The sequence below is a fragment of the Eriocheir sinensis genome, chromosome 62, assembly GCF_024679095.1.
Source record: "Eriocheir sinensis breed Jianghai 21 chromosome 62, ASM2467909v1, whole genome shotgun sequence".
Classification (NCBI taxonomy): domain Eukaryota; kingdom Metazoa; phylum Arthropoda; class Malacostraca; order Decapoda; family Varunidae; genus Eriocheir; species Eriocheir sinensis.
This window is the reverse complement of record NC_066570.1, coordinates 4,873,534-4,898,533: the sequence shown is the minus strand read 5'-3', so window position 1 is coordinate 4,898,533 and position 25,000 is coordinate 4,873,534. Positions and strand designations below refer to the sequence as shown.

The window sequence follows — 25,000 nt, the reverse complement described above, 5'->3', positions numbered from 1 at the left end:
TAATTAGTTTGACAGGGAGGTAGTTATCCAGTCAGGTAGGTAGGTAGATAAATACAATGTTAAACAGTTATACAGTCAGTTATTTATTAGTTAGTTAGTTATCTAGTAAATAGTTGATTAATTAGATAATTATAATTTCCTTTTAAATCATTGTGAGTTTACCATTTAGTGAATTGTCTAGTTAATTTGAAAGTTATCGAATTTCTCTATTATCTGTTTATTTAAGTGATTAGTTCGTCAGCTATTTAGTTATCTTGGTAGTGCGCTGGTTGATTATATATAGTTAAGTGACAACCAATACATTTTATCAGTATACTTTAAAATACATGATGATAATTTATTTAAGTAGTTAGTTCGTTAGATATTTAGTTATATTGGTAGTCCGCTGATTGATTAATTAAGTGATAACCAACACAGTGCGCCTTAAAATACATGATAATAATTTGAACCAACACAAAAAGGGAAAAAACAAAACTAAAAATAAAAGGAAGCAACAAAGAAGGAGGGCGATACAGGCAGGACACGGAGCAAGGAATCCAGGGTTGTGTGGGATGCAGGCGGCGTGGATACTTTACAGGCCCAGGGAGGAGGTGGAGCGACGGTGTGGAGTCTAGCGAGAAGGCGTGGCGAGGCTGAGACAATCACAGAAATAAGACGAGAGGGTGTAAAGGGGGGGGGGGGGGTAGTAAGGAGCAATGGGAGGAGGGTGGGGAGAGGAGTTTAGCGTCGATGTGAAATACGTATCGCAAGAAGGCGTGGTAGTGATGAAGAAAAACAGAAGAAAGAAGGGAGGCCAATGTTAGTGGTGGCGGTGGTGATGTGCAGGGAAGGATGGAGATATATAGTAAGCGTGGTGGATTAAGCGTAATGTGGAATGAATTAAGGTGGGTGGAGATAGATAGATAGATAGATAGATACATAGATACATACATACATGCATAGATACATAGATAGATAGATAGATAGGCAAATGGATAGAGTTAGACAGATAGATTGAAAGAGAAATGATAAGAAAAGACAAGAGAGTAGAATAGAACCACACAGACAGCCAAACAGACAGCCAGACACGCCACAAACAGTCACAAACACAAAACAAACAAACAGTAACAGACAGACAGCAAGCAACCATGACCCAAAAATACAAATAACTGTTACGGCCGCCATGGTGAATGTGAACGCAGCGAAGGTGATGACAAACAATGATGGCGGTGATGACAGCGAGGGTGGTGATGGCGGTGATTGTGGCGGTGATGGTCCTGAGTGGAGGAGAACGGAGATGCGGCGGGCGGGAAGGCAGTGATGTGGCGTAATGTGCAGTGTGGTCCTGGTAATGCTACGTTAGCCGCCCCTTCCTTGGCTGAGCACCGCCCGTCACCCCGCCGCCAGACACACGTAATAAGGGAAAGTAAGCGGCGGACAGAGATGGTAATGCGAGACAGAAAGACGGTAATCAGCTTCGCCCAAACAAAGGCAAGTGAAACCGAACTCACACGCACAGACACGGAAAAAAACAGGTAATATAGAAAGCAAGGGAAGAGAAAGGTTGAATATATATGACCAAAGGCAAATACAAGATCTATAAATAACATGAGGGTAATGATAAAAACAGACAAATAGAAAGCATGGAAGAGAAATGTTAGAGGAATGTGAACAAAGGCAAGTACTTGAGGATAATGAGGACATGAGTAACAGTGATGATAATGCAATAGGTAATTATAATGGAAGGCTTGGGAGGAGAAAGGTTAGATTAAGGGAAGGGAAGGGAAGAGACGGAAAGGAAAGGACAGGGTAGGAAAAAAATAAGGCAAATGGGAGGATAGGAAACAGGAAAAAGGAAAATGATTGGGAATAACAGTGAAGGGATAGTAAAGGAAAGGACAGGGCAGGAAAAATAAGGCAAATGGAAGGATAGGAAATAGGAAAAAGGAAAATGATTGGGAATAAAAGAGAAAGAATGGGAAAGGAAAGGACAGGGCAGGAAAAATAAGGCAAATTGGAGGATAGGAAATAGGAAAATGATTGGGAATAAAATGGAAAGGACAGGAAAGGAAAGGACAGGGCAGGAAAAATAAGGCAAATTGGAGGATAGGAAATAGGAAAATGATTGGGAATAAAATGGAAAGGATAGGAAAGGAAAGGACAGGGCAGGAAAAAAAAGGCAAATGGAAGGATAGGAAACAGGAAAAAGGAAAATGATTGGGAATAAAAGAGAAAGAATGGGAAAGGAAAGGACAGGGCAGGAAATATAAGGCAAATTGGAGGATAGGAAATAGGAAAATGATTGGGAATAAAATGGAAAGGATAGGAAAGGAAAGGACAGGGCAGGAAAAACAAGAAAAAAAAGGGAAACGGAAAAGGACTGACCGCCACGCCGTCCTTCCTAAACATCTTTCTCCATTACTTTCGTTTATGACTGACAATCTCTTCCCTTTATTGACTTTTCTCCTCCATGCGTGTAATCTTTCGTAATCTTCTCTGCGTCCTAACTCCAAATCCCTCCCTCGGTCATTTTCGGTTAAAAAAAATAAAAATCACTGTAATTTCTGAGCTAAATAAACAAAACAAGATCATATACATTAACACTGCGATTACACGGACTGTCCTGTATCCTGCAAAACACACACACACACACACACACACACACACACACACACACACACACACACACACACACACACACATTATCACCAGGAAAAAAAAAAGTACGAAAAAGGGAAAGTAAACAGTAGGGTTGCCACGATAGGTAGGTAGGCAGGTTAGTATGTGGGTGAGCAGGTAAATACAGGTAAGGAAGCGTGGGAGAAAAGTACAGCGTGGGGAGGAGGAAGGAGGTAAGGGGGGGAGGGTAACGTGGGAAGCAACGGGTGAAGGGAAGAGAGGAGAAGGAAGAAGAGGAGGAGGAACGAGCGGGAGTAACAGGAGAAAGAGACATATAGGAAAAGGAGGAACAGGGAGAGGAGACATGAAGTTAATGGAAGAAGAGGAGGAGGAGAATGACGAGGAAGAAAAAGAAAGGGAAGCAGAAACATAGAAAAACGAAGAAAAAACAAAACTCAGAGGAAGAGAAGAAAGGAAAACAAAAATATAAAGTAGAGAAAAACGAAGAGGAATAGGAAGAAGAGGAGAAGGAGGGAAATAGGAGAGGAGCGAACAGGTAACGGTGAAAGGAGAACCAACTAATGGCTATACTTTAGACAGGTGTTGCGCCCGTCTTGCAACACACCTGACAACATGAGTCCGGCCCCGCCCCTTCCTGTCTCCTACCCTCCTGACCTCTGTCCTGTCCTCTCTCCTTGCTTTCTCTTTTCTTCTTTCTTTCTCTTTCACAGCATCACACACCCTCGCTTTCTTCCTGCCTGGTACTCCCCTCCCCTCTGTCCTGTCCTCTCTCGTTGTTTTCTCTTTTCTTCTTTCTTTCTCCTTCACAGCATTGCACTCCCTCGCTTTCTTCCTGTTTCTCACCCTCCTGACCTCTGTCCTGTCCTCTCTCCTTGTTTTCTCTTTTCTTCTTTCTTTCTCCTTCACAGCATTGCACTACCTCGCTTTCTTCCTGTTTCTCACCTTCCTGACCTCTGTCCTGTCCTTTCGCAATCTTTTCTCTTTTCTCTTTCCTTCCCTTTCACAGCATCACACCCTCGCATTCTTCTCACCCGTAGCTCTGGGGAGGCGGCGGCGGAACAGTCAGCCCGCGGACATGATAACCCAGCAGCTCCAGGCTCAGTCTTGCAACAACCAGGCAATTTTTAGCCATCGCTGCGTGACCGCCCTCATTCTGTACATAATGCTGTACATCAAGCAGCCTTCACTGAAGCGAATTTGATCACAGGGAGCACCGGGGAGGAGTGCGGTCCAAACGATGACTCGTATATCACAAGTCACGCATCACGGTGCCAACAACGGGCTAGCTGGGAACGACCACCACAGCCCCTCAAGAAAGCCTGCCAACGCTGCGGGACACACATAAAAACAAATATGAGTTTAAATCGCAGCAACGACATAATCAAGTTTAATTAACACATAGGGAATAATATAATTCAATGGGTGGTGAATGAATGAAATGGAACAGCCTTGATAGTCATGTGGAGAATGCCGCTGCAAAAGACACTTCAGGTAAGCGTTCGATAAATCCATGAACAGGGAAGAATAACGGTGCTCCACTGATATTGCCCTGCATGTGTAGGGCAAAACTGGCCTCTTGGAACTTAACCTAATTTTCTACTGCACGGACGCTGCAATGTCTATCGATCTGCCTATGTTTTTTTCTGAATGTGTGTGTGTGTGTGTGTGTGTGTGTGTGTGTGCGTGTGTGTGTTTTCCCTTGATATCCATTCCTCCCATCTTGATCTTTCTTTCCCTTTCCCTCATTTTCGGTCACTTTCCACGTCATTATTTTTCTGCCCTTTCAAATTATCTCTTATCGGCTCATTTATCTCGCGTCTCTTTCCTTCCCAGAGAGGAGGGAGGAAGGGTGGAGGAGGAGGAGGAGGGAAAGAAAGGACAGGTTAGCCATGCCTTTGTGAGTGAGGAGAAAAGAAAAAGAAAAAGAGAGAAAGAAAGAAAGAAAGAAAGAAAGAAAGAATAAAGAGTGAAACAAATGAAGAAAGGAAGAAAGAGTAAAATTATCAAAAAAGAAAGAAAGAAAGAAAGACAAGAAAAAAAGCAAGGATGAAGGAAAGAAAAAAAAAGAGAGAAAGAGAGAAAGTAAGAGAAAAGGAAAGCGAGAAAGAAAAAAGAAAGACGGAAATAAAGAGTGTGAAAGAAAATGAAGAAAGAAAAAAGAAAGAAAGAAGGAAACAAAGAGAAAGAGCGAGAGAGAAAGAAAGATTAAGAGAGAGAAATAAGTAGTTAGACATTTCTGTGTGAAGAAGAAATAAAAAAAAAGAGAAAGGATGAAAAAGATAAAAATGAGAGAGAGAGAGAGAGAGAGAGAGAGAGAGAGAGAGAGAGAGAGAGAGAGAGCAGGAGGAAGAGGAGGAGGAAGAAGAAGAGGTTAGCGATGTCCTTGTGAATCTCCATGTCACAGCATCAGTCCCTCCCCTCCATCACTGCCGAGGAGGAGGAGAAGAGAGAGAGGGAAGGAGCGAGGAAGGGAAGAGGAAAGGGAGATGGTGAGGGAGGCTGGGAGAGACAGAGGAATGAAAGTAAGGAAAAGGGAACGATGATGAGAAAAGATGAAGGGAAAAGGGATGAAAGGGAGAAAGAGAAGATAATATGAGAAGGCGAGGGAAGGAGACGAAAAAAAGAGAGGAAGAGAAGAAAGGAAAAGAAAAGGAAGAGAAAAGAAAGCGAATACTGGAACAGAGAAAGGTAGAGGAAGAGAGGTGGAAGAATGAAAGGAAGAAGAGGTGGAAGAAAGAACACATTGAGACATGGAGAGACAGAGAAAGAGAGGAAAGGAGAGGAGAAAAGACTGGAGGAAAGGAGAGACAGAAAGAATGGCTGTGGCTTTGAAAATATACACACACACACACACACACACACACACACACACACACACACACACGTGCAAGCATCTTCATCCTCTTTGAAATACACAACTAAACACCTACAGTACGCCACAAAAAGGTTCTGAAGGCGTGACCAAAAAGAAGAAGAAGAAGAAGACCATGATGAAGATGAAGGAAAAGGAGAAAAAAAAGAGGATGATGATGAAGATGAATGAAAAGGAGAAGAAAAAAATGATGACGATGATGATGAACAATAGATGCCCTTCAACTATCTATCTTTCTATTTATCCAACTATCAATTTGTCTATCTATCTATCTATCTATCTATCTACCTAACTATCCATCTATCTATCTATCTATATTTCTCTATCTAGCTGCCTATCTATATATTTACTTACCTGTCTGCTTGAAAATTTATATCCCTGCCTGTCTCCCCATTTATCTATCTCCCTATTCTATATAATTCTCCATCCAACTATATATCTATCTATTTATTTATATAACTATTTAACTATCTATCTTTTTAATTGCCTATCATCCTCTCTATCTCTCTCTATCTACTTATCTATCCATCCATGTATATTCCTGACAACCTATCTTCATATCTAGCGAGGCGAAGCACCCCCGGCGTCTGCTCCCATTGACTGACTGATTATCCAATGTACCTGTCCGGCTGTCCGTCTCCCTGCATCTCGCCGTCTGGGTCCATCCGTCAGCCGGGTAATCATTCAAGTTTAGCCCCGCCCGCTGAAGGCCAGGGCGGGTTTTTGCGCCGCTATGTACTTTCCTTGCCTCATGGTACCCTTCCCTACCCAACGCGGCCATAAACATCGATGCTTTATGGGAACCTTCGATAATTTTTGTTTCATATTTTCAGTGTGCCTTTGAACTACCTACTTTGGTGTACTTCTTTTTCTACAGCAAGGGAGATAGCTCAAGGGCACTAAAACAAAGAAGCAACCCAGAAGTCCACCAAGCGCTGCTCCAAAACAGTAATAGATGTATAACAAATATATACAAGCAGAGGGCACAAGCTCTCTCTCTACCGGGACTCGAAAATGTATCCATTCACCTCGATCATCGTCTTCGAACTGTCCCGGGGCGGTCTCCATTCACACTAACGCATATAACCGAGTTGGCAGAAGATTCAAAATAGAACTTGTTGCAGGGTACGGTAAAGCATGGCAGGGGAGGGCAGGGTAAGGTAAGGTACGGCAGGGTCAGGGGTCAAGCGGAATGTACCACTGAGACCGTCTGTGAACAGAACGTCAGCCGAATGTAGATGCTTGGCTCAAGATGAAGAAAGAATAGGTTGACTCTCTCTCTCTCTCTCTCTCTCTCTCTCTCTCTCTCTCTCTCTCTCTCTCTCTCTCTCTCTCTCTCTCTCTCTCTCTCTATCTATCTATCTATCTATCTATCTATCCATATCGTGAAACATGGCAAGAGAAAGATAAAGAAGGGGAGAAGAGGAAGGGGGAGAGAGGTAAGAGAGACGGAGGAAGGGAAGGCTTAGGGAAAGAAGGGAAGAAATGGAGACGAAGAGAAGGGAAGGAAGTGGAGGAAGGTAAACTACGAGTGAAGGGAAAGGCAAACGAGAAAGACAAATGGGGAAGGACAGGAAGGGAGGGGAAGGGAGGGAGGGAAGAGGAAGAAAGAGGACGAGAGGGGGGAAAGGGGGACGGGGAAGGGAGGAGGGGGAGGAGGGCACAGGACAATTTTAACATTCTCTCTTCGTTATCAAGAAAAATCGCTGTCCTTGAGACTTACACTTGTGCCAGTACCCAAGACAACTCTCTCTCTCTCTCTCTCTCTCTCTCTCTCTCTGAAGTAGTGGTAATAGTAATAGTAAACGTAGTAGCAGTAGTAGTAGTAGTAGTAGTAGTAGTAGTAAAAGAAAAGAAGAAAAAAATAAAAGGAAGACTGATAAGGGAAAGGAGAAGAAAGAGGAAAAGGAGGAGAAAAGAGAACAAAAATAAACCCTGTATTTTCCCGCTATTTTCCGCTTTATTGGGCGGTGATCTATCGGCCGGTCTGGTCTGTTAACGAGGCGACCGCTTCATTACGGCGACGGACAGGAGGCGAGGGACGGACGGACAAACGGACGGATGGGCAGGCGGACGGATGGCAAAATGGACGGACGGACAGACGGACAACGGGAAGGGAGGAAAAAAAGACATAACAAACGAAGGTAAAAAAAAAGTATAAAAAAAAATCCTGGGCCAACTTTCCATAACATATCAGTAATGAGGAAAAAAAATTACGATACTTTCCCACGATATTACAGTTACGGGCAAAAAAAGTAAATCCACCTTGCTGAAAATTACGATATCGAACCCGACAGTTTTCTTATCCTGGGAAAGTTTCATTTGCGGAGAGAAGGACAAAAAAAGGAGAGAAAATAGGATGTATAACTTATGATGCAAGGAGGTTTGGTTGAGGAGGAAGAAGGAACGAGGAAGAGGAGGAAGAGGAGGAAGAGGAGGAGGAGAAAAGTAGGCAATATTTTATGATGCAAGGAGGTGATGGGTAATGAAAGAAGGGAGAAAGGAAGAGAGAAAAGTGATATAAGAGGAAAAGGAGAAGGAGGAAGAGGAAAAAGAGGAAGAGAAAGAAGAGAAAGAGCAAGCGAAGAGAAGCAATAATTTATGATAAGGAAGAAGAAGAGGGAAAGGGTAAAGGAAAAGAAGGAGGAGATTGATGAAGGAGGAGAAAAAGAAGGAGGAGGAAGAAAACGAGGGGAAGGGAAAAGGAAAGGAAGGAGGAGATTGATGTAGGAGTAGGAAAAGAAGGATAAGGAAGAAAATGGGGGAAAGGGAAAATGAAAAGAATGAGGAGATTGATGTAGAAGGAGGAGAAAAAGAAGGAGGAGGGAGAAAACGAGGGAATGGGAAACGGAAAAAAAGGAGGAATTAATGTAGAAGGAGGAGGAAAAGAAGGAGGAGGAAGAAAACGAGGGAATGGGAAAAGGAAAAGAATGAGGAGATTGATGTAGGAGGAGGAGGAAAAGGAGGAGGAGGAAGAAGAGGGAGAGCAAGAGAACGAAGAGGAGGGGGCAAAGGAAGGTAGGCAGTAATGGCGGTCAACCAACACATCAGGACAATGAGTATGATAAGCAAGATAATAAGCGGCTCCCGAGTGTTAGGGCGGCGGGGCGACCTGGAGGCGTGCATCAAGACCAACGCACACACACACACACACACACTGGCGGCCCCATCACTTGTATAGCAATAATCGTTACTCACAGGAAACTCGATACAACTACTATTCTCAACTTATCTCACGGCTTGGGGGTAGAGGACTTAATCTTCTGAACTTTTCTTGTGGATGCTGTTGAGGAGATCTTGCGTCCATGTTACAAGCTCTCCCTTCCTTAAACTTCTTTCCTCGGTCATTTTCTTAAGATCTAATGATATTCTTAACTTATCTCACGGCTTGGGGCTAGAGGACTTAATCTTCTCAACTTTTCTCTCGGATGCTGTTGAGGAGATCTTACGTTCTTATTACAAGCTTTCCCTTCCTTACTCTTCTTTCCTCAGTCATTTCCTTAAGATCAACTTCTATTCTTAACTTATCTCACGGCTTGGGGCTAGAGGACTTAATCTTCTCAACTTTTCTTGTGGATGCTGTTAACTAGAGATCTTTGTCCATGTTACAAGCTCTCCCTTCCTTACACTTCTTTCCTCGGTCATTTCCTTAAGATCAACTTCTATTCTTAACTTATCTCACGGCTTGGGGCTAGAGGACTTAATCTTCTGAACTTTTCTTGTGGATGCTGTTGAGATCTGTTTCAAGCTCTCCTTCTTACACTTCTTTCCTCGGTCATCATTTTAATCTAATCTAATTAACTTATCTAACGGCTTGGGGCTAGAGGACTTAATCTTCTGAACTTTTCTTGTGGATGCTGTTAACTAGAGATCTTGCGTCCATGTTTCAAGCTCTCCCTTCCTTAAACTTCTTTCCTCGGTCATTTCCTTAAGATCTAATGATATTCTTAACTTATCTAACGGCTTGGGGCTAGAGGACTTATCTTCCAACTTTTCTAACGGGTGCTGTTGACTAGAGATCTTAAGTCCATGATACAAGCTCTCCCCTACTTTCTCATTTCCTAAGATCATTTCAGGTTAAATTACGTTAGGTTAGGTTAGGTTGGGTTAGGTTAGGTATGCTGCTGGCTCCATATCGTACGGCCGTTCTTCAAGCTCTTCTTTCCATAGTCACTTCTTTATGATCATTTTCAACAAGATCAGCCAGCCGGGCACTGCTTCCCACGAGCATTAAAACTTATCGCCTGCTTTCCTTTACCTCTTCCTTCTTTTGCTCTCGCTTCTCTGCTCTCCTCCTCCTCCTCCTCCTTCATTCCTGATAATATAATGGCGCAAAAAAGACAAGAAAAAGTAATTGCAAGTGAGGTATGTGGAGTTTAACAAAGGCGAGAAACCGTTTAGAAGACTTAGTGGTTGTTGTTTTTTGAGTTGGTAATAACAGACATTCTCTCTCTCTCTCTCTCTCTCTCTCTCTCTCTCTCTCTCTCTCTCTCTCTCTCTCTCTCTCTCTCTCTCTCTCTCTCTCTCTCTCTCTCTCTCTCTCTCTCTCTCTCTCTCTCTCTCTCTCTCAAAATACTAGTGGTAATGATGGATAATAGCTGAAGGTGGTGGTGGTGGTGGTGGTGGTGTTGATCCTGGTGATACTGGTGGTGATAATGGTGGTGATTATAGTAGGTAGGTGGTGGTGGTGGTGGTAGTGGTGGTGGTGATGAAGATAGTTGTAGTTGTGGTAGTAGTAGTGGTGACGGTAGTGGTGGTGGTGGTGGTAATGTTAGTGGTGTTAGGAGGGCTGGTGATGGTATTAGTGGTGGTGGTAGTGGTTTTAGTAATAGTGGTGATGCTGGTAGTGGTGGTGATGGTGGTGGTGATCAATGCATCTTTCCTCACACTTCTATTTCCTCCCCATCCTCTTCCTCCTCCTCCTCCTCCTCCTCCTCCTCCTCCCCCCCATTCCTGCACCCATCTCCACTTCCTCTGCGGCCGGAAGCTATTTCGTGGGTGCAGAAAATAGGTTAGTAGGGTTGCTCACTTACCCACTTCCCATCTGTCGCGCCCACTGGGAGGAAAGGTGGAGGGAGGGAAGGATGGAGGGAGAGGAAAGGAGAGAAAGACGAGGTAAAAAAGTGAGATATTGTTAAGAAATAAGTGAGTGTACGATAAGATATAGGAAGAGGAGGGAAAAAGAGAAGAAGGAAAAGGGAGAGGGAGAAAGGAAAAGAAAGAAAGGAAAAGAGGGAAAATATGAGTAAAAACTGGTAATCTGGGAAAGAGAGGGAGAGGAAAATAGACGGGAAAGGGAAAGGAAAAGGGAATAAAATACAATGAAATACACGTGAGCTATGTGAAAGGAATGACAGAATGAGTGTATGGCTTAGAAACGCCAGGAAGGAGGAAGAAAGCGAAAGATAGAGGTAGAGGGAGAGAAAGAGGGAGAAAGAGAGGGAGTGAACGATGGCTTGGGAATGGAAGAGTGATTGTATAGTAAGGAAAGCGAAAGATAGAGGAAGAGGGAGAGAAAGAGAGGGAGAGAAGGATGGGTTGGGAATGGAAGAGTGATTGTATGGTAAGGTTACAGGGAGAGAGTGACTGTACAGGAAGAGGAGGAGGAGGAGGAGGAGGAGGTTTAGTAAAGAGAATGGAGACACGGGGAGATGGGAGGAGATAGGAAGAAGAATGAGGGTGAAATCGATCCTAGGAGAGAGAGAGAGAGAGAGAGAGAGAGAGAGAGAGAGAGAGAGCATCATAACAAAATCAAATTAAAACGTTTCTTCTCTCACTGGATAGTCCTCAGTCTTCTTAGTCCTCCTCCTCCTCCTCCTCTTCCTCCTCCTCCTCCTTTCCTTCTGACTTTTTTCCTCCTCACACACTTCCTAGTTCCGTTTCTACTCGCTCTTTTCCATTTTCTTCTCCTCCTCCTCCTCCTCCTCCTCCTCTTCTTCTTCCTCCTCCTCTTCGTTTATGAACCCTCGAGGCGCCGTTATGCGTACGCAGATGGTGAGCGTGTCTGGTCCTGTGTACACATTGCTACGTACACACACACACACACACACACACACACACACATACACACACATTGAAATAGCAGAGGTTTGGAAGAAAATGTATGTATGTGTGTATGTATGTATGTTAATGTATGTATGTATGTATGAATGTGGCAGAATAAGAGGAAATATTATGTTAAGAAAATGCACAAGGAGTATAACGTAAATAAAATGTTAATGAATCTCAATATATACTTTGCTTCCTCTCGGCATTGAAGTGTCTCTTAAAATTGAACAAATAAAGGATTGATTAAATGCTGAAACAAAACATTCACCGAAGCGACTGAGATTTAACTGCACATTTCATCCACTGTGCAAATATTATACTGACATTGAAAAGTTACGGTTATTCTTACCCGTGAACACACACACACACACACACACACAATGAAAGCACTTACACAGACGCACACACTAATGTCTTTTCTTGATTTATTTTTACTCTCTCTCTCTCTCTCTCTCTCTCTCTCTCTCTCTCTCTCTCTCTCTCTCGCAATTTCACGAGTTCTTGGTCAAGCGCGTCGTAACATTTATCTCGGAAAACAGAAAAAAGTAAATAAAAAAAGTAAAGTAAAAAAAATAAGTAAAAAAATCTACAGGGAAGTAACCATGTAGCTGGGTGACAATAACGGAGAGAGAGAGAGAGAGAGAGAGAGAGAGAGAGAGAGAGAGAGAGAATATAGGAATGTAGCGTTGTGAAGTGACGATTTTATTTGTTATGAATGAACACACACACACACACACACACACACACACACACACAATTTCATTTTTCTGTGAGGTATTTTAGAGAAAGTTTAATGAAGCACAAACTCACTTACCTTTATCCTTTTTATTATTATTATTATTATTATTATTATTATTATTATTATTATTATTATTATTATTATTATTATAGGACCAAAGTATGACAGTTCCCAGCCCCTGCACATCCTAATACCCCAAGATACAGGCGTCAGCGGAACTCGTGAGCCTCCCCTCAAAACACCATTTTCTCTCACGCCAGTCACCACCCGCACGCCGTTAACTTTACCTCACTCACGGACAGACTGATTCTTTCTGCCACCGTAAAAAGAACATAGCAAATGAGTTGGCAGGTGCTTACAATCCCAAATTATTAGCTATTCTCTGAAAATTATTGCATCTATGTATACTCTACGATATATAAAATTACTGCATCTATGTATACTCTACGATATATAAAATTATTGCATCTATGTATACTCTACGATATATAAAATTATTGCATCTATGTATACTCTACGATATATAAAATTATTGCATCTATGTATACTCTACGATATATAAAATTATTGCATCTATGTATACTCTACGATATGTAAAATTATTGCATCTATGTATACTCTACAATATGTAAAATTATTGCATCTATGTATACTCGACGATATATAAAATTATTGCATCTATGTATACTCTACGATATGTAAAATTATTGCATCTATGTATACTCTACGATATGTAAAATTATTGCATCTATGTATACTCTACGATATATAAAATTATTGCATCTATGTATACTCTACGATATATAAAATTATTGCATCTATGTATACTCTACGATATATAAAATTATTGCATCTATGTATACTCTACGATATGTAAAATTATTGCATCTATGTATACTCTACGATATGTAAAATTATTGCATCTATGTATACTCTACGATATATAAAATTATTGCATCTATGTACTCTACGATATGTAAAATTATTGCATCTATGTATACTCTACGATATGTAAAATTATTGCATCTATGTATACTCTACGATATGTAAAATTATTGCATCTATGTATACTCTACGATATGTAAAATTATTGCATCTATGTATACTCTACGATATATAAAATTATTGCATCTATGTATACTCTACGATATGTAAAATTATTGCATCTATGTATACTCTACGATATATAAAATTATTGCATCTATGTATACTCTACGATATATAAAATTATTGCATCTATGTATACTCTACGATATGTAAAATTACTGCATCTATGTATACTCTACGATATGTAAAATTAAACTGCGAAATCTGATCACCCGAGCGACAGAGCAGAGGGCACAGTACGTTAGATGAAGATCACTGCTTAGGGCGCGGCTCAGGGCAAACACACGATATATTGAAACAGTACACGAGTATGGTGTTTCATTTACACAATCTGCCCATGAATCCTTTACTATTATCCATTCTCAGCTTGAAATATTATTGAGTAAACGAATCACATCATACCACGAGATTTAGCAAACACTATAGGCATCTATTGTCATTTACTCAAGTAAGCTGCATTAACCTGTATGTGTCGAAACTATTTTCCTCTTGTTTCAAACCCTCTCTTTGTTTCGCTTTCCTCGATACCTCCTTCTCCACGTACTCCATTCGGTGTCATAATAACTGACTTGCTCACACCATCTTTGGAAAGGTATGAACAACATTTTGTCATCATACGTTCATGCCCTTTGCCTCTACCTAACACTGTAACGCCATCTCCCTCACACCTTCCAAGCATTCCTGGGTGAGCAGGGAGTTTCCGTGTGCATACAAATACCCAGACAAGGGACGTACACAGTCTCCTGGGAATACAAACACAAGGCCCGTATACAGGTGACAATACATCTGATACTTGCAGGTGCTTGCCACACGCTTGATCTTAACATGCACGGAACATGTCCAGTTTGTCCCCCTTTTCCTACAAGTAACGGCTCGGTCTTACTCCCGCCCTTTGCACGAGTAGTATCGCTTAAGAGGAATGAGCTACTTTACAACGTCAAGTGCATAAATAAAATACTAGACAAACTACAGAACGTATCATCATACTCCCGCAGGTTACACAACACTTAAGGGACTCACGGCTGAAAGAAGGGCCGAAGGGATACTAAATAGTCAACAAATTCATACACAGTACAGATGAATTCAAGTCATCACACTCATGCAGGATACACAACACGTTTGGTACTCACGGCTGACGGAGGGGCCGCAGGGGCGCTTGGCGGCGGCGGCGGCGGCGGCGTGGGCGGCGGTGCGGCAGGTGAGGGCGGGCGGCGTGCTGCTGCGGTGCCACTGGCGGGAGGCACGCAGCAGCTCGGGGCGCACCACCCACGGCAGGTACCAGTCCTCCCCGCGGCGGCTCTTCTCCTTGTCCCGCATCACGCACGCCTGCACACGGACAGACAGCAATGTTACACTCTGCAGGGGCGGCGGGACAGTGAAACCAATAGGCAAGTTACCCACTCCCGTTCTCTGAGTCTGGGGAGCTAAGAAAATGGCCACGCTGGGGAAGGTCTGATGTACTTCACAAAATAATAATACAGGAGAAGTAGCCGCCTGCTCAAGAGAGGCTAATATTAGTCTATAGTCTTAAAAAAGGAAAGAAAACAAAATACAAGAGTACCTCAAACTCTCGGGTAGTTACGCTGCGTTTTTGGAGATAACACACAAACTTAAAACCGCTAAAGACTTCACCACCACATTCATAACCCAGCAAGGCACACGCACACTATTACACACCAAAACATGAATACATCAACACACGCACACTATTGCACACCATCACATTACTATATCAGTACACACACACACACACACACACACACACACACACAAGCACTATCAAACACTTCACACATTCAGAAAGAGGAGCAGAACGTTCACCTTCATCCCATTCGCTGTCTCCTCGGCCCAGGGCTTCACAAACACAATAAATTAACGAGAGCAACATTGCCTTACTCCACTTTCATGTACGGTTTATCACCTATCACAACCATATGGACTTGACAGAAATATACACGCGATATCATTTTTTTCCAGCACTTAACACTATATCTATTTATCTATCCAGTTATCTATTTACGTGTGTTTCATTATATTCCTGTTTTTCCTTTGCTTATCTCCTCTCACAGCCATACGGTCTTCATAAAACTATAAACAAGAGAGAGAGAGATGAAAAAACAACAACGATCAACTACATAGCCCTACTCTCTCTCTCTCTCTCTCTCTCTCTCTCTCTCTCTCTCTCTCTCTCTCTCTCTCTCTCACACACACACCACCACCACCAGCCAGTTTATGTGGGAAAATTATATTGTGGTGTTCTATAGCCCTATATACTCTCCTCCTACTGTTGCTGTTGTTGTTGTTATTGTTGTTGTTGTTGTTGTAGGTGGTGGTGGTGGTGGGGAAAGAGTGGAGTGGGGTTGGAGATAAATACGAAATGGAGGTCGAAAATGGGAAGGGGAGAGACGAGGAGAGAGAGGAAGGAAGAGAACTGAAGTAGGAATGGGAGAAATAGGATAGGGAAGAGGAGGTGAAATGCCGAGGGAAGAGAAGAAACGGGAAAGGGAAAAGAAAGGGAGAGATGGTTGATAAAGTGGAGGAAAGAGATGGGAAAGGGGACTAGGGATGGAAAGGGAAGGAAAGGAAAGGCGGAGTGAAAATGGGAAAAATGAAATAGGCGAAGAGGAGGAGAAGTAACAAGAGAAGGAAAGAAATGGGAAAGGAAAAAGAAAGGGAGAGATGAAGTAAGAAGCAAAGGAAAGAGATGGGAAAGGGGACAGGGATGGAAAGGGAATGAAAGGAGAAATGGATGAAGAAGGAGAAGAAAGAGATCGAGAAGGGAGGAATGAAAGCTGGAGTGAAAATGGAAACGAAAGAGAATAGGGAGGTAAAAGGGGAGGAAAGAGGGGAGGGATAGAGCAGGAGGGGAGAGGTGAGTAGGAGAGAAGGGGAGAGAAAGGGAGAGAGGGAGAACGGATAAGAGGGGATAAGGGCAAGGGAGGTGTGGAAGGGAAGGGGAAGGAGGAGGGATGGGGAGGGATGAAGGGGGAGGGAAAGGGGAGAAAAATGGGCTATCAGTAAGAAAATAGGATAGGAAGGGGAGAAGGGGAGACGGAGTGAGGGGGGATATATGGGTAAGAGAGGGGTGGGAGTGATGGAAGGAGAGGGGAAAGGAAGGGGAGGAAAATGGGTTATCGGTAAATAGAAAATAGGGTAGGAAGGGGAGAAGGGGAGACGGAGTAAGGGGGGAAATATGGGTAAGGGAGGGATGGGAGGGATGGAGGGGGAGGGAGAGAACGGGAGGGAGGGGGAGGGAAGGGGGGGATAAGTGAGTTCTCGTTTCGGCAGTAAAAACGTTTCTCTATCACACAAACGTTCACACGGTCTCATTTTCTCCCTCATTTTCTCATTTTCTTTACAACAGCATTTTCCTCCCTCCTTTTCCTCCCCTCATCCGCTTCTCTCATCTCTCTTCCTATCCTTTCATCCCCTACCTTCATATCTTTTCTCGCTTCCCTTCTCTTTTCCCCCTTTTCCTTCCTTCATCCGTTTCTCTCATCTCCCTTCCTATTCTTTCATTCCCTCCCTTCGTTTCCTTTCTCTCTTCCCTTCTCTTTTTTTTCTATTTCCCCAGCTTTTTTCCTCTACTTTTCAACTCTATCTCTTCCCTTCCTTTTCCTTCCCTTCCCTATTTCCTCTTCCTTCCCTATTCTTTCATTCCCTAATTTTTTTCCCTTTTTCTCTTATGTGACATTTTATCTTCTTTTCTTTGTTACAACTCCATCTCTTCCCCTAAATCGTTGTCTAATAATTATTTTCCTATTTTCGTAAGTCATCTCATATTCCCTTTCCCTTCCTGTAGTTCTTTAGCCTTTCTCTGCATCTCTCTTTAGTGACCACATCTCTTTCTCTTTCTTTATTTTTTCCATATCACAAATCAATATATCATTCTTCTACTCCCGTCCCCTCTTTTCATAATACTGTCCTTCGTTCCCTCTCTACGTCTTCTTCCCTCTTCCTTTCAGCCTTTCCCTCACCCCTTTCCTCACCAAGCCGTCTCCTCCGTGCCGTGCCTATAACACTTCCTCTATCCGTGGGACTCTCGCCATGAACAATGCTCGTGTTTTACAAGGTTACACGGGTAGCTATTGTGACGGGTGTTTTGCCGCTCCTTGTAGCAAGCATACGAGGCGCTCTGTGTTGTGTGTTTTACGTCACGTGACATATATTTCGAAATTTGTCCTTGTTCATATGAATGGGCATGCAGCTAATTGAAAATGATTACATATTGCATCCGTCCATCCGTACATATATACATCCATACATATGTTACATCTATACATTCATCCATAGGCTACATACATCACACATATAGACCGCCTAAAATTTATGTGGCCCTTAGTAATGGTGACGCAGCAGGCAGCGTGGGCGAGGCCGGCCGCGCCCACCACCCTTCCGCGCTGCGCTACGCCCAAACCAAAAAAGAAATACGCGTGAAAAAGAGCCACAAATAAATTTTTAAAAAACGCAACTATCGTGTCTGACTTCTGAATGACCTTAAAGTGACATCCATCCCCAGTACGTGGCGACTACGGGCAGCATTCTCAGACTCTTTCGGCTCTCACAACTAACATTTAAAAGGCCATACAGGAGATCAGTCGCCAGTGATGTCATGGTTCCATTTCTAACGCCTGGAAAAGCTTAGATAAGGTTTGAAATTAGAAAAAAAGTCCAGGAAGGAAATGGCGGGAGTGCTATTATTATTATTATTATTATTATTATTATTATTATTATTATTATTATTATTATTATTGCTAGAAAAAGCGTGTGATGATAAGCCGTTTTAGAGAAGTGTTAGTTCTGGAAATAGTGAGAAAATGATTGAGTGTTGAAAATGATTTTGATAATGCTGGTATCGGGCGCTTGTGAGTTTTTATCACGCCCATGGTGCAAAAGCCTTGTCAAACTATCGCCAGGCTTATAAAACTACCCATGGAAATACTAGAACAACCTCAATCAAAGCCGTATTTTAACGTCCACGGTGCAAAAGCCTTGTCAAACTATCGCCAGGCTTATAAAACCACCCATGGAAATACTAGCACAACCTCAATCAAAGCCGTATTTTAACGTCCAAGAAAAAAAAAGTCAAACTATCGCCAAAAAATACTAGCATAACCTCAATCAAAGCCTCAAACTATTACTATTATAGACTCATAACACTACCCATGGAAATACTCACACCCCCTACCATAGCCTAAAAAAATGTGTGTGTGTGTGTGTGTGTGTGTGTGTGTGTGTGTGTGTGTGTGTGTGTGTGTGTGTGTGTGTGAACCCCAAAATGTCTGATAATATAGGCCTAAACCTTGCAATAAGATGAAGGATAAGGCCTAGTGTTAAACAAATGTGTGTGTGTGTGTGTGTGTGTGTGTGTGTGTGTGTGTGTGTGTGTGTGTGTGTGTGTGTGAGCATTAGCCAGCCCATTGGGTCCTCCGGTCTGGACGAGCCATGCTGAGGGCCACCTTGCCTCTCCACGTCCAGCGTCAAGTGTTTGAGCCACCTTGTCGACCTCGAGTGGCCGGACTTCCCCGCACCCACCCCCCACCTCTCTCTCTCTCTCTCTCTCTCTCTCTCTCTCTCTCTCTCTCTCTCTCTCTCTCTCTCTCTCTCTCTCTCTCTCTCTCTCTCTCTCTCTCTCTCTCTCTCTCTCTCTCTCTCTCTCTCTCTCTCTCATGTTTTATGTTGAAGGTCCTTTTCCTCATCTTGCTATTTTTTTTCTCCTATCTTTTATTCGCTTCGCCGTCATTATCAGCAGCATCATCTTCCCTTCTTCATCTTTCTTCTTTAGCTTCACTTTTCATTATTTTCTTTTATATTTCAATTTTGTCAACTTCACTTTTTTTTCTTCTTTTTTTTTCCTTTCTTTCATTTTTCCTCCTTTTTTGTATCTTCTACTTTTTCTTCTTCTTCTTCTTCTTCTTCTTCTTCTTCTTCTTCTTCTTCTTCTTCTTCTTCTTCTTCATCTTTCTTCTTCTTCTTCTTCTTCTTCTTCTTCATCTTTCTTCTTTTTCTTCTTCCTTTCTATCTTTCTTTTTTTTTCACTCTCTCGCTCTCTTCTCATTGTTCCTTATTGTGTTTCTTTCTATTCATGCAACTGTTTAATTGTTTAGTTCAACCGTTATCTCTCTCTCTCTCTCTCTCTCTCTCTCTCTCTCTCTCTCTCTCTCTCTCTCTCTCTCTCTCTCTCTCTCTCTCTCTCTCTCTCTCTCTCTCCTCCCTTCCTTTACTTGCATACTAACTTTTTTTTTTCATCCTTATTCTCAAGCCTTTCTTCGTCTCAAGCTACTCATCCTCAATCTTCCCACCTCCTCCTCCTCCTCCTCCTCCTGCCCGGCCCAGCACGGTATAACGGTATGTCCTCTGATGCCCTACGCGCGGCTCTGGCCTCGGCACAGCCTTCACCTCGACGCCAACACACCGAACGCTGGATTCACTTTCCTTCTGGAGATTTGACGCCAAAAAGTATGAAAATGAGGAGAAATATAATGAGCGTCACCTGTGTCGTGAGTTTTCATTGTAGTGGTATATATAGTAGTACGGTAGGGCATACGCTATACCTGCGCGTTGCCACAGTGCTCATCTCCTTTGCATTAGTACTTGAGACTATGATAGGTAGGAACCCACAACTCCGGGACACAGTGCATCCCAGTGTGACATCCGGGTTACCCCAGTTTACCTTCCCCAGGTATTTCCAGGTACAGAATTATTGACCAGCCCGAAAGTGAGGATGAACGGCTGGGTGAGCTGCACGCCGACTGCCCGGGCCGGGATTCGATGTGGGCCCGCGAATTCGTGGCTCGGCAAGCTAACCATTGCCGTATTTGCAGTGGTAGATTATAAGATTTCTTGTATATGTTCAAAAGAAAAAAAAAAGGAAATGACGAAGAAAAAGAACTAAGAAGTGAATAACAAGAACAAGATCAACAACAAGAACAAAAAGAACAAAAACAAACCCAAGAAAAGAAAAAAATAATTAAGATGATCACGACGATGAAGAAATAGAAAATAACAACAACAACAAATTTGAGGGCATCAGCTGATTCACACATTCTGACGGAGTGTGTGTGTGTGTGTGTGTGTGTGTGTGTGTGTGTGTGTGTGTGTGTGTGTGTCTTTAAATAATCATACAGAGCACACCAAAGCGGCCCAAACGAGTACAGTGTGTCTCAGCCCTCGCCGGTGACCCTGACTCTGGCACCGGCTCAGGCTGGGCTCGGTTCCCAGGGCGTCCCGTCTCTGTAACGCTGAACTGAATTTCGTCACGCGCACTTTCCAATTCCACGAGATAAAATTACCAATCAGCGTTCATTCAAGAGTCATCTATGCCATTACTGCTGATGCAACTACTACTACTACTACTACTACTACTACTACTACTACTACTACTGCAACCAATCCTCCATTATCACCACCGCCACCACCACCACCACCACCAATACCAGGATTTCAGACCACTAATAGTATTCTAGAATTGTTACGTAAAAAATGATTCCCCAACCCCAGAGAGAGAGAGAGAGAGAGAGAGAGAGAGAGGCTGTTAACCCCCGCCCTTCCCTCCCCTCCCATTCCCCCTCCCTCCCTTCTTCCCTCCCTCTCCCCATTCCTGCCTACCCCTTCCCCTTCTTCCTCCTCACTTCCTGCCCCATCCTCCCTTCTTCTCTCCCTATTTTTTGCCCTTCTTTCCCAGCCTCCTTTCCTTCCTTCTCCGTGTTCTCTCTCTCTCTCTCTCTCTCTCTCTCTCTCTCTCTCTCTCTCTCTCTCTCTCTCTCTCTCTCTCTCTCTCTCTCTCTCTCTCTCTCTCTCTCTCTCTCTCTCTCTCTCTCTCTCTCTCTCATCCCTTCCTCCCCTTTCCCTACCCTTCCCTCCATTCTCTCCTCCTCCTCTCCTTCCCATCCTTCCTCCTTCAATATTCTCTCTTTCCCAACACTTTTTTCCCTTCGTCCCTCCCTCTCTCTCCCCCTCTCCCTTCCACCTTTCCTCCCTCTCTCCTCCCCAACCCATCCTTCCTCCTTCAATATTCTCTCCCAACACTTTTTTTCCTCCTTCCCTCCTTCCCTCCCTCCCGCGCCTCTCCGGTTGGGTCACGTTGATCTTGACCACGCTAGGACTCATGACCCGGATGTGAGCACTGAGGTCACGCCCGCAAGCACCTGGATAATCTGTGTATGTATTGCGGTCATTCCCTTGCACTAACCACCTGTATTTGTATGTACAGTGTGTTTGGTGTCTCTATATTATGACACAGTAGAAGAAAGAAGAGAATATGTATTGGAATTAACAGACGTAGTGGTAGTAGTAATAGTAGTAGTAGTAGTAGTAGTAGTAGTAGTAGTAGTAGCATAGTCTTTGGCAATTGCATACATAGCTTTGATTTTCTTGCACTATCCATTTGTCTTTTTAAATATTATGTTCAGTAATTGTGTATATGGCAAACAGCAGAAACAAGAAGAGAGTATATATTTTAATAAGTAAAAAGTGCAACAGTATCCTCCTGTGAATATTTGGTTAGAAAATACCACATGCGATCTCCTTCCAGTACTTTGAAAATATAAGTGTTCGGTACCACTTTATATGACAGAAAAAATATGCAAGTAATATGTACCAAAATGAATAAAAGTATAAGTGACTTTCTATGAGTCTTATGCATGTGATTAAGGAAGAAACACACTACAGTTATTAACACTCATTCATTATCCTCCCTATCTCTCCCCTTCCCTCCCTACACAAACCTTTTCCCAACCACTTAATATGACAAAAAAAAAAACCATTGCGCATTTACCAATATAAATGAAACTCACTGTACATTTATTAACACTCATTCATTATCCTCCCTATCTTTCCCCTTCCCTCCCTACACAAACCCTCTCCCATTTCACCAACTCGGAACCGCAGGGCGCCCACACCTTCAAAGCTCCCGACCTCTTCCTCTTTCCTCCACCTCTTTGCTCTCCTGTCATTACCCACCTCTTCCCCTCTCTCCTCCTTATCCCTCTACCCCTCAAGTACGTTTGGTTAAGCTACGTTATGTTATGTTAAGATAGGTTACGTTATATTAGGTTAGGTGTAAGGTTAGGTTAGATTAGGTTAGGTGTCAGGTTAGGTTAGATTAGGTTAAGTGTTAGGTTACGTTAGATTAGGTTATGTGTTAGATTAGGTTATATTAGGTTAGGTGTTAGGTTAGGTTAGATTAGGTTAGGTGTTAGGTAAGATTAGATAAAGTTATGGAAGGCTACGTTAGATTAAGTTAGGTTATGTTAGTTTACAATACGTTAGGTCAGGTTAGGGTAGGGTACAGTTGGTTAGGTTAGGTTACATTAGGTCACGTTAGGTTAGGTTGGCGCTGGCGTGGCGTAAGGAGATGCTGAGATGCTGTTAATTCATCTCACCTGCCCGACCACCTCATTAACCTGCCCGTGCCCACCTGACCCCTGACTCCGCCCCTTTCCTCTCTTCTCTCTCTCTCTCTCTCTCTCTCTCTCTCTCTCTCTCTCTCTCTCTCTCTCTCTCTCTCTCTCTCTCTCTCTCTCTCTCTCTCTCTCTCTCTTATTCCTTCTTATCTCCTTCACTCATAGACTATACCCTTTCTTTTCCTCCTCCTCCTCCTCCTCCTCCTCCTCCTCCTCCTCCTCCTCCTCCTCCTCCTCCTCCTCGAATTTACGGACCTGCTGGATTAGTCGACCGTGACGCACACTCCCCTCTCCTCTTCCTCCTCCTCCTCCTCCCTTGTGTCCCTCTCTTCCCCTCCCTCCTCCCCATTCCCTCACCCCACAAAAGGGCTCCCCATGACGCCTGTTTTACTCTTTTTCCTCCTCCTCCTCCTCTTCCTCCTCCTCCTTCTTCTTCCTCTCTTATTCTTAATTCTCCTATTCCTCCTCCTCCTCCTCCTCCGCTATATTGCTCCTTCCTCTACCTCTTCTCCTTTTTTTCTCTCTTCTTCTCTCACTACCATCACCCTCCTCCTCCTCTTCCCTCCTCCTCTTCCCCCTCCACAAACACCTTTTTTTTCTCTTCTTCTCTTCCCCTCTCATAAACTTCCCTCCCCAAGACCCTGACCTCTCTCCACATCTTCCATCTTCCCTCCACTTCTTTCTTCTCCTCTCTCTTTCTTCTCCTTCATAATCCATCCTTGGGTTTTCCTCTTCCTTCTATTCTTCTTCTTTCCTCCTGCTCCTTACTTCATGATTTTTCCTCTAGTGTTCATTTCCTCTTCATTTTCCTCCTCTCTTACTTCTACTGCTTCATATTTTTCCTTAAGTTTTCCTCTCCTTACTTTTCTTCTTTTCTCTTTTTCCTACCGTCTCATTTTTTTCCTCTTGTTTTCTTTTCCTCTTTTCCTACTTTTCTTTCCTCACGGTTCTTCGTTAAGCTCTTCTCTACTTTCCATTCTTCTTCTTTCCCACTGCACCGATTTTTCCTCTGCCTCTTCTCTCCCTTCCATCTTTCTCCTCCTCCTCTTTTCCTCAGGCTACCTCCCTTTGCCCCCTCACACACGCCTCCTGCCTCCCTGTTAACCTCTTGGCTCTCCCCTTTCCCCCTCTCTCCCCCCTCACACCCACTCAGTCACGCTTATTCACAGTTTTTGGTCACGCAATCACTGGCGGGGATTAGCGTGAGGGTGGCCAGCAAATGCATCGAGGGCCTGGATGCTGCGGCTGATCTCGTGGTGGGGGAGATGAGGGTGGTTACAATGGTTGGCATCTCCTCCTCTTCCTTGGGGTTGGGATGATTTGTGATGATCTGTGCGACACCATCTCTTTATTTACATCCTGGTGGGGGTGGGGGCGAGAACCATGCTAGGCGAATTACTGGTGAAAGAAATACCGTTGTTTCCATTGACGCACAAACCTGTATTATTCATTTATATATCTTTTTTTTTCGTGAGATTTTGAGTTTCGTTAGTAATACGTTGATTATTTCCCTCCTTTTCTCTGTTAACATGATCAAGAAAGCGACGGATAACTTCACCGGACAAACTTTTCATTTCAACTTCCATTTTTCTGTCTTAACCTATTGTGCTTTTAAACAAGTATCTTTTTTTTTTACCTCCCTCTACGTAAAAGCAGCGATGGAACAATTACAATGACTCCACTACGCAAACTTTTCCTCTCCTTTCCATTTTTGCCGTCGATACTTATTGTGTTTCCGAGCCGCGAAGTCATCCATTATTTCTTTCCGTCCATTTACGTGGTTGGGAAACGAGGTACTTTTTCTACCCACATACTGCTGCAGTTTATAGGTTACTTACTGTGCATTTATGTGATAACTATTGTGTTTCAGAGCAGATATTTAATTCTTTAGTTATTTTTCTTCGCTAACTTGATGAGGAAACAATGTACACGCTGATACATTAATGGGTTAGTTATTAAGCATTGATGTGTTATTTATTGGGTCATATTCTTAACTATTTCGGATCGCAAGCAGACACGCACGCATATTAATTGACAAGGCTTTCGTCGGAGTTGTAAGCATTTCCATGGGTAGTTTTATGACCCTGGTGGTAGTTTACAAAAGCTTCTGTTCATACATTAATGGGTTAGTTATTAAGCATTGATGTGTTATTTATTGGGTCATATTCTTAACTATTTCGGATCGCAAGCAGACAAGCACACATATTAATT

At 43.1% G+C, this 25,000-nt stretch overlaps 1 protein-coding gene across 1 annotated transcript in view; it reads right to left on the bottom strand.

Annotated features, from left to right (window-relative positions):
- Positions 1-25,000, bottom strand: part of LOC126986550 (uncharacterized) — a 136,381-nt gene that overhangs the window by 50,359 nt on the left and 61,022 nt on the right. The window contains exon 2 of the mRNA XM_050842818.1: positions 14,516-14,711. Coding sequence (XP_050698775.1) covers positions 14,516-14,702 — 187 coding nt within the window. The 5' untranslated portion in view covers positions 14,703-14,711. The remainder of the gene's footprint in view (positions 1-14,515; positions 14,712-25,000) is intronic.